Consider the following 9,766-nt stretch of genomic DNA (forward strand, 5'->3'; position numbering starts at 1 on the left):
TCTTGTATGCCTTTAATAAATTCTTATTGAATGTTGAAAGTTTGGTTGGGACCACTGGTTCAGGACTTGTCTCCTCTCAGGGTTCCTCAAGAAGGAGCATAAAGCAGCCCCTGCTTGGCAAAGTGCGCTCCCCGCCTCCAGCCACAGTCCGGAGTCAGGCGGCAGGAGCTCAGCGCAGCCGTCAGGGGGCGCAGGCCCTGCGCTCTACCGCAAGACTTGGGGCGGAGCCAACCGCGGGGCGGGCCCTGGGGCAGCTTCCGGCTTCCGGCGGAGCTTACAGTCGTCGCGCGCAGCCGTCATGGCGGCAGAAGAGAAGGACCCTCTGAGCTATTTCGCGGCTTACGGCAGCAGCAGCTCAGGTTCCTCGGGCGAGGAGGATAACAGCGAGCCGGAGGAAACGAATCGCAGGACCCCAGATCCTGCGAAGTCGGCGGGCGGCTGTGGGAACAAGGCGGAGAAGCGGCTGCCGGGACCCGACGAACTGTTCCGGAGCGTGACTCGCCCGGCCTTTCTCTACAATCCGCTCAACAAACAGATAGACTGGGAGAGGCACGTCGTCAAGGCTCCTGAGGAGGTGAGGTTCCCGACCCGGTTTCCCGATCGTGGCCCCGGCCTCCGCCCCCTTTCTCCTGAGCCCTCTCCTGGGGACCGGCAGTTCGTTCCCCCACACGCAGTCACCTCCTGCGGGATGCCGCACCACCCCTCCCACCTCCAGCCCTGGGGAGCCCGGGCCCCCTTCCCCAGCCTGGTGGGTGTCAGACTGGCCCGCAGCCCCCGCCCCCTTGTGAGGAGACCCAAACCTCCGCGCTCGGTGCCCCGACCCCGCGCTGCGAGGACTAACAGTGGTGACTCCCCCGCCCCCCCCGCTGCAGCTTCTCCCCGAGACCCCTTCCCTTTGACGCCGAAGTGCCTGCGGTGCTGCCTCCAAGACAGTGTCTGCTGCAGCCTCCTGAAGGGGTCAGCCTTGGCGTAGTATCTCTGAGACTGGATTCTTCTTTGGTAACTAAAAGTTATTAGCTTTATTCGTATAGGGAATCCTTTGGCTTTTCACTTAACAGTATTGTGATTTTGATGGAAAAAAATGTGTCTTTAAACCTTAAAAAAAAAAGTCAGCCTGAACAATAAGCGAACGGCAGGGAGATGCATGTGCTCGTACCGATTGTAGGAACCTCGGTTCGTCACGGTGCTTCTTAATGTGTTTGCTTAACAGCCTCCAAAAGAATTCAAAATATGGAAGTCAAACTATGTACCACCTCCGGAGACCTACACTACTGAGAAGAAACCTCCCCCTCCAGAGCTGGATATGGCAATAAAATGGTCTAACATATATGAGGACAATGGTGATGATGCCCCACAGCATGCTAAGAAAGCTAGGCTTCTACCAGAAGGGGAGGAGACAGTGGAATCAGGTAAGGCGAGTCAGACTCCCTTGATAATACCTTTTGGTCCCTGTGATGAGTTTAAAAAGAACAAGATATTTAATGAGTGGAATTTAAATCTAGCGACTTAACAAATTAAATACGGTGTATGATTATTACTTTTGCTGCAGTTTTGAGAAAGATTGTATAAATTCGGCTTTGAAGTGAAGTTTCTGAAAGCTCAACCAGTAGTATTTACAGTGTTTTAGAAAAAGATCTTAAGTTATTCAGGCTTTAGAGTGAAATCTCGGATATCTCAACCAGTAGTATATATGATTTATGGTGCGTTATTAAAACAGAGCCAGTTAAATCATGGATTCTTTCTTGTGATTGCAGCTTTGAAGAGCTGAAGGCATTATTTTATATTAAAGCAATTGTGGTTTAAAGCCAAAATTAGTGTGACAAAATGAAGTTAATTGAGATTTACTACATAGTAATAGGAAGATAATGACTTAGTTGACTTGTTTATATCATAATTTCATCTCGTATTTAGAGTGTAAGTAACCACAGTAATCTCTGCTTACACACTTTTACCCAACCTCCCAATTTCATCCTTCACACTGTAGCTAGTGATCACGTCTAAAAGTAATGTCTGATTATGTAACTCACCTGCTTAAACTCCTTCACCAGCAGCATAGTCAAAGCCTTCTGATAGGCCCTGCCTTTCTCCACCTTCATTTTAAATGGTGCTTCTTCTAGCACTTTAAGATCTTAAAATTGAAAACTGAACAGACCATGCTATTTTAAGGTTCCATGCCTTTCAGCATATGTTGCTCCTTAGTCCAGAATGTTCTTCCCTCCCTCTTTCATCCTTCAAAATCCAATTCAAAGAAGAAGGAAAAAAATGTCAGCACCTCCCTCAAATTATTTGCTCCTCTGTACTTTATGTGCCAATGCTCTTGGTTGCACCTATCGTCCTTTATGAGATTGTTTGTTCGTAAGTGCATCTTCTTTATGAAAATGAGTTCCTTTACAGTTTGTAGTACATTTTAAATATTCAGTGTATAATTGCTGAATTGAACTAAATATTTGGACTGTTATTTTTATGGAAGGGCATGCCAGTTAAACAGATATCTGATGTTCTCATGAATCCAGGACTATTTACTTAGCTCCTTTTACAACCAGGCAGAGAGTTTTGTTTTAGAAGAAAGAATAACTGGTAGGAGTTCTTCAATTTTGATTCTGCTTGGCTTTTCCATTTCTTTCACTGATTTCCAGCATGGATTAGAAGACACTTAAAAGGCATATTTCAGTAAATGGCATCCCTTTAAATCCAAGTATCTCATACTGTATAGCATTATGTAATTAATAAAAAACCATTTTTGCATAAGTAATATTTACTCCTACACCTTGTGAAACCAAATAGGGACATGTGGAAATGAGAGCTTAATGTGGCTTCTCCATGATCACAAAACTAGAAAATGCCAAGCTGTAAAATAGGTACTTTCACACAATTTTTAAAATTTATTGATCTTAGCAGTCTAGTACAGAAGTGGTACGTAATTCATTATTACTCTTTTATGGACAAGGAAATAATCTCAGATTAAAGAATTGGCCTAAGTAGGGGGCGCCTGGGTGGCACAGCGGTTAAGCGTCTGCCTTCGGCTCAGGGCGTGATCCCGGCGTTATGGGATCGAGCCCCACATCAGGCTCCTACGCTATGAGCCTGCTTCTTCCTCTCCCACTCCCCCTGCTTGTGTTCCCTCTCTTGCTGGCTGTCTCTATCTCTGTCAAATAAATAAATAAAATCTTAAAAAAAAAAAAAATTGGCCTAAGTAAATTCACACACCTAGGGAAAGGTGGAATTAGAATTCAAATTCAGGCCTTTAAATGAAAATGATACCTCTGTAAGCTGGAGTTTATTCTCTTTATGTTTTGCAAGCTGTAGTGCTTGAGAAATAGCTGTTCTGTAGGAAATAAGACCTCTAGAGTTGATACTCAAAGTAAGGTACCATAGGCTGGTGCTCTATCTTTGTTCCTATATGGAAAAAGTGAGGATTCTATACCAGGACAAACAAGCAGAAAGAATTACCTTTTTTCCAGCTTGCCTCTTGAGTTCATATAGAAGAAGTCCCAAATATGTGGCAAATAATATTGTTATTCTCCTAGATAATTTCGTTCTTTTGATTATATGATGGTCCTCCATCAGAAAGTATACATAAACAGTATCAAACAACAAAAGGACCCAGTGCTTAGACAGTTTAAAGCTAGATCATAAAATTAAAAGATAATCCTGGAATCTTTAATGTGGACTCTCACATTGGTTATTGAATATAACTACCTTCTTTTTTAGATACTCTTTTTAGAAGTGATTTTTGCCAGTTCAGAATCCCATACCATGTTCAACAAAGTCATTATAAAATCGATCATCTTTTACCTGTATTTTTAACTTACACCTTGTTTAAGAAATTCCATACCCTTAATTTATCTGATTTTTATAGATTATTAAATTATTTTTACTTTTCCTATTCATTTTTTGCACTTTGACCTTTTTTGCCAGTTAACTTCTTCCAGAATTTTTTTTTCTTCTAAGCTGGGAAAGATTCAAAACTCATTGAGGCTTGCTACTTACTAGCACTTCTTGTTTGGTAATTGTGAAATGCAAATCACTAAGGCTTAGCTATTACATGTATTTAACCACGAAATCCTAGTTAAGGTAGCTAATGCTTTTTTTTCTTTTTTTAAGAATTTAGAAAGTTAGTTCATATTAACAGTGTAAACTTATTTACCTCAGGTGGCATGAATTCCATAATAGAAAAATTTTTTCCGGGGCGCCTGGGTGGCACGGCGGTTAAGCGTCTGCCTTCAGCTCAGGGCGTGATCCCGGCGTTGTGGGATCGAGCCCCACATCAGGCTCCCCCACTGTGAGCCTGCTTCTTCCTCTCCCACTCTCCCTGCTTGTGTTCCCTCTCTCGCTGGCTGTCTCTATCTCTGTCGAATAAATAAATAAAATCTTTCAAAAAAAAAAAGAAAGAAAAAAAAAATGCTTACTAATGCATCTGTAATATTTGGCCTAGAGTAGAAAATCAATAATCTTGGCAAATGAACATTTCAGGGTGTTTTTTTTGTTTTGGGTTTTTTTTCTTGGTGTTTTTTGTTTTGTTTTGTTTTTTGTTTTAATCCTGCTGTGGTTTTTAAGGCAATGCCTTGTTATGTCACTAGATGGCATAAGCTCCTGTTCAAATTACTGATAGAAAATTATTTTTCCAACCCTAGTAATTTGGGGTTTTTTTTAAAGATTTTATTTATTTATTTAGAGAGAGCAAGCATGAGCAGGGGGGAGGGGCAGACGGAGAGGGAGAAGCAGGCTCTCTGCTGAGCAGGGAGCTGAATGCGGGGCTTGATCCCAGGACCCTGGGATCATGACCTGAACTGAAGGCAAACACTTTACTGAGTTAAGTCAGGCACCCACAGTCATCTTTTTAATATGTCAACAGTGGATTTTATAGCAGAATTAGAAAGTAATTTCAGTGTTTATACTGTGAAGATAATCTCAAAGTCAAGCAATGATGTTGATTAAACTCCAGTTAAAAAACAAAGGCCTTGGCTTATTTGAGCTATGTGCCATATCAGTTGGTTTGTACGTTGTTTTTGTGTATACATGATAAACTATTGATTAAAACTCTGGCTTGTAAATTCCTAGGATGATTCATTGATCTGAATTTTATTTTATCTTGCTGCCTATATAAACCCATAAGTGCTTTCTGAAATACATGAATAACATCGCCCTGCTGTGCTTGAAGATGAATGAAGATGAGTCATCTGTTGTTGATTCTAATTATTCTCCACATCAACAAAGGAGATATTCTGAATATGGTGCAGTTAGAAGGGAATTGAAGGCTTAGGTTGTAAATGTATTTTCTCCATAAGGAGTTTATGGTGTGATAAGCAGCGTTTCCCCTGCTTTTTATTTTTAGTATCATTTTTTTTTATTAAGTAAGCTCTACACCCAGCGTGGGGCTTGAACTCACCACCCGAAGATCAAGAGTCGCATGCTCTACTACTTAGCCAGCCAGCCAGCCACTGCAGCTTCCCAGTTTTTTCTAATATGAAGGCCCCTTTCGACATCAGAATATCTTATAGATCACCACGTGATAGTTGTTGAACTTTGGGTATCTGTTGATTGGGAAGGTAAAGCCAAAAGTGCAGTGAATCCAGTAATGTGCTTAAAATAAATTTGTATTTTAAAATTTATTAATTTCTACACGTTACTCTATCTATATGGAGTTCTTAACATAAAGCCACACAACATTTACCAGTGAGTGCTTTTTAAATTTCAAAATAAAAGGACAGGGGTTGTAGCTAGGGAAGGGAGTTGTTTTGCGGGGAGAGAAAGAGATTGGAAGGGAAAGAACAGCTGATGGCCACTTAAATGATGTCATGGTTAGATTGATACTCTTCTTTGGTAAAAAGAATAGAATGTGTTCCATTTTTACAACATGTAGATTATTTAAGTGTACACAAAATGTATACTGTGGAATATTTGGGGATAGCTTTTTTTCAGAACAAGTCTGATTTTTTTCATTTTTAACTACCTTAATATAGCGCTAAAAGGTCACTCTGTGAAATTTGTATGACACTACAATTTAAAAATTTCTTATTTTTACTTGCACTTTAAGTCAGAGTTCTAAAAGTTAATTTTTGGTGTTTATTAGGAAACTGGAAGAAACATAAGTTGAGGGTAATGATTTTGGTCTAAAGTCAGTGAAATTTTAATGCTTAACTTTTTTTTTTAATTACTGATTGAAACTTTTCCTTTCCTGTTTAAAGATGATGAAAAAGATGAGCATACTTTTAAAAAGCGCAAAGTAGACCCAGGAGAACCAACAAAGAAGAAAAAGTAGAAAACAACAAATGACAAGAATTTCTGGACTGTGAAACTTGTTGGAACGGTTTTTTTGGGGCAGATTAAGTTGACATTTTAAATTATTATGAAACAACATCTCCATGAAAGTACATGTTAATTAACTAATAATAAGTATTGCTGTGGGAATGTTCCACTGTAGGATTCATTTTTTATTTAAAATTTTTATTTAAAACTCAAGTGGTGATTTGTGATTGTGAAATTGACAACATATGGAAGCATTCTTGCTATCACAGAGTTGGTGACATGCTTTGAGAGTTTTGTCACGTGTCGACATGCCAATGTTCTATGAACCTTTTATAAAGGAATATATTTTTAAAGTAAATATATTGTAATGTACTGTGAACTTGTAGGGTGCTTTTCAACAATGTTTGTACAGTGTAAATAGATCATGGAAATAAAATTACTTATTCAATATTACTATTATTGCATAACATTAACATTTGAATATTTGTGACAAGTACCCTCTTTGCCATGTGATGTTTTAATAGTAGGTATTACCATCTAAGAGTGCCTCCTGTGTTCCAGGTGCTTTGTGGATACTTTTTTTCTGATCCTCAAACAGCCTGGTAAAGCAGGTATTAGTGGCTTCATTTTATAGTAGAGCGAGATTAACTTACCCAAGGTTCCACAGGGAGTGAGCAATGATTTGGGGATTAACTGAGGATACTTGAACTCCAAAATCATCACCCGAAACCACCTACCCACCAATCAAACCTCGGTTATCTTCTAGGGACTGCAGTTGTCATGTCTTCAGGTACTCTCCGTGGTAAGCAAGGAGATCTTCCCTGATTGTATTACTGCACTTTATCATGTAAGCCTGATGTGATGGTTATTCATTAATTTCCCTGGTAAATAGTTTGCTGAAGATAAGAATTCTCTATAAAGAACTGCCAGGTGTAGCAAATAAAAATACAGGACACCCAGTTAAATTTGAATTTCAGATAAATAATGTTTTGTATGTGCAATATTTGGGACATACAGTAAAAATTTGATTATCTGAGACTCCATTTTAACTGAGCATTGTGTGTTTTATCTGACAGCACTCCTTCTGTTGTGTTTTTGTACATGACTCCTATTTTAATGCTTTGCATATAGTAATAATCAAAATCGGCAAGGGGTGGGCAGGAAATTAATCATCTTTGATTTTACTTCTTGTGTCCGAAATGCAGTGCAGTTATTTGTAGCATTTGGAACTATAAAAAGGAGAGGCTATACGTTAGAGCTGTCGGTCCTTGCATCTTAATGCCTTTCAGAGACAAGAGTTAAATGCAGAACACTGCACCTCTAGTGTATAAGAAGAATTAAAGACATTGGTCTTTGAATTTAAAAAAAAAATCCTCAGTCCAGTTGTTTTTCTTCAGTACTAGAAAATCAATATTTGAAAAACTATGAAATTTGTTTAATTGGAAACATGGATCAAGTAGATTAAAATTTCTAAAAGGCATTAAAAGTGATGGTGCTAGCCATGGGGTTTTGTGGATTGAGGCAGGAATATAACAGTATGATAGCTTCCAGTACGTCTCAAACTTACAAAAACTAATTCTATAGCTGCTTATCCTCTATAGATATATGGTTCCCAGAATTGAAGAAATTGGTAAAGCAAGAAACTTTCTGTGTAAAGCCTTTGTATATGAATAATTTGGAGGGCTATAGTATCCTATTAGGGAGTGGCATCAAGTGATAAAGCGTGACTCCAGTGTGACACCAAACTAAACAAGTGGAATTCTAATTTTGAGTCTGTGTTTCCCAAATCTAGAGAAATCTGTTGTCTGGATACATTTTAGAGGAGCAGATATCTCAAGAAGTTACTGAAATATTGCAAGATTTAAAAATTAGCATGAAGGCAAACCTCATATAAAAAAAAACAGAACCCGGCAAGCCACTGTCTAGAAATCCAACCTTTTTATCACCCATTGGATCAACTTCCAACTTAACATCAGTTAGTTTATGATAGATCAAAAGCTCACTAGATCAGTCCCTGGTGATGCTTTGAGCCCCCCTCCTAGAAGTTAACAGAATGGGAGTGGTGGGGAGGAATAAATACCACTTTTTTAGAAGGGGGATTGATATTTTAGGACATGTAGTGGCTATACTTGTGAGCTTATGCCCCTGCTGGGAGCTGTATGCCTATTTGAGTAGTTGTAATGTAGGAGAGGGAAGAGAGATTTCAGGAAGAAGGAGGCTAAATATTTTGGGGCAGTCTGATTCTGCCTTTTGTATCTCATTGGGTTTCTTTTCAAAATATGGCCCAAAAAACAGAAGGGGAAAGGGACCTCTATCCAAGTTGTTTCTTTTTTAGACAAGTCACTTGATATTTGACTCAGTTCCTCATCTTTAAGGAAGTTAAGCCATATCAGGCATAAATGACTTTCTTTTATGCAAAGACAAAATTTGAGAAGAACTAAGCATCTGTGGGCCATATTTTAGAATTCAAAGTGTAAATAGCATTATGGAGTTTTGTGGAAAACATTCTAACGAGTCAGAGAACATTGAGAAAACTGACACTGATTTTTAGCCATTAAAATACTAATATTACCTGGACTTATTTGCAAACTTGCAACTTTCTAGTCTAAGTCCTTAATGCTGTGTGGTGCTTTTGAATTCACAAAGTTCCATCACGTAGTATCTTAGTTTCCAAAAACCTAATGAGGTAGGCTTTATCATTTCCAAATTAGAGAAATGGAAAACAGGCCCAGCCAGATAAAACAATATACCCACAAATATATGAGTTAGCTTCAGAGCGCGAGCTAAAATCTGTAATCCCATTCCATATAAAGTTTATGGAGTACCTATTGTACTCCATAAACAGTGCAAAGCACTGTGTTAGGAAAAAAGGACCCATCTTTGTTTTAGCAAAGTCAGGTTGGTAGCCCTAAGGAGAAAGGACATGTAAGGGCGGAGTCTGAAAGACCAGTTGCAGTAGTTGAGTAGAGCAGTAGGTGTCTGTGACCTAAGGCTTGGAGAGGAGACGGATATGAGAAACCTCTAGTCCTTAGTTGGACATAATGGCTGAGAGTGAAGTTTTCTTTTACTGCATATATATATATATATATATATATATATATATATATATATATATATATATTGCGGGTTTTTTATTTCAAACTACATATATATAGTTTGCAATATATATATATATATATTTAATTAAAATGTGAATGGGCTAATGCAGGTTTGGACATGACCTGCATTATAAAACATTGTCACACCATTTAGACACACAGCCCTACTAGAGATATTTTTTAAATATAATTATTTTTACAGGTATCTGCATGAACTCAACAACTTTGAATAAGTCAAATTTCTGACTGAAAACCACAGCTGGACTTTAATGTCATTGGTGGTATTTCGGATTTTAGCCTTTTGTGTCCATACTGAACTGCTTGCCTAGTTCACTTAGTACAGAAGTTCCAGACATTCTTACAAAAAAGGTGTTAAATTCCCAGCAAGTGTTTTGGACTTTTCATTATATTGTAAAGCT

The 9,766-nt window shown here is 38.7% G+C and overlaps 1 protein-coding gene across 2 annotated transcripts; it reads left to right on the forward strand.

Moving 5' to 3' along the window:
• Window positions 1–272: 272 nt before the first annotated feature.
• CUNH1orf52 (chromosome unknown C1orf52 homolog) lies at window positions 273–8,004 on the forward strand. Of its 2 annotated transcripts, XM_026497687.4 has the most exons (3): window positions 273–574; window positions 1,211–1,409; window positions 6,189–8,004. In XM_026497687.4, the coding sequence occupies exons 1-3, from the start codon at window positions 299–301 to the stop codon at window positions 6,260–6,262; spliced, it is 549 nt and encodes a 182-aa protein (XP_026353472.1). In that variant the 5' UTR covers window positions 273–298; the 3' UTR covers window positions 6,263–8,004. The 2 variants fall into 2 exon arrangements, with proteins under 2 accessions (XP_026353472.1, XP_057166496.1); XM_057310513.1 differs by lacking the exon at window positions 6,189–8,004 and having other exon boundaries at window positions 1,211–3,184.
• Window positions 8,005–9,766: the final 1,762 nt, after the last annotated feature.

This window comes from Ursus arctos, unplaced genomic scaffold (assembly GCF_023065955.2).
Source record: "Ursus arctos isolate Adak ecotype North America unplaced genomic scaffold, UrsArc2.0 scaffold_12, whole genome shotgun sequence".
Lineage (NCBI taxonomy): Eukaryota > Metazoa > Chordata > Mammalia > Carnivora > Ursidae > Ursus > Ursus arctos.

Excerpts from the sequence above, each read along its gene's own strand:
- CUNH1orf52 (XM_057310513.1), top strand. The coding sequence starts at position 299 with ATGGCGGCAGAAGAGAAGGACCCTCTGAGCTATTTCGCGGCTTACGGC. Across the intron at positions 575-1,210 it reads TCGTCAAGGCTCCTGAGGAG|CCTCCAAAAGAATTCAAAAT; the intron begins GTGAGGTTCCCG and ends TTTGCTTAACAG.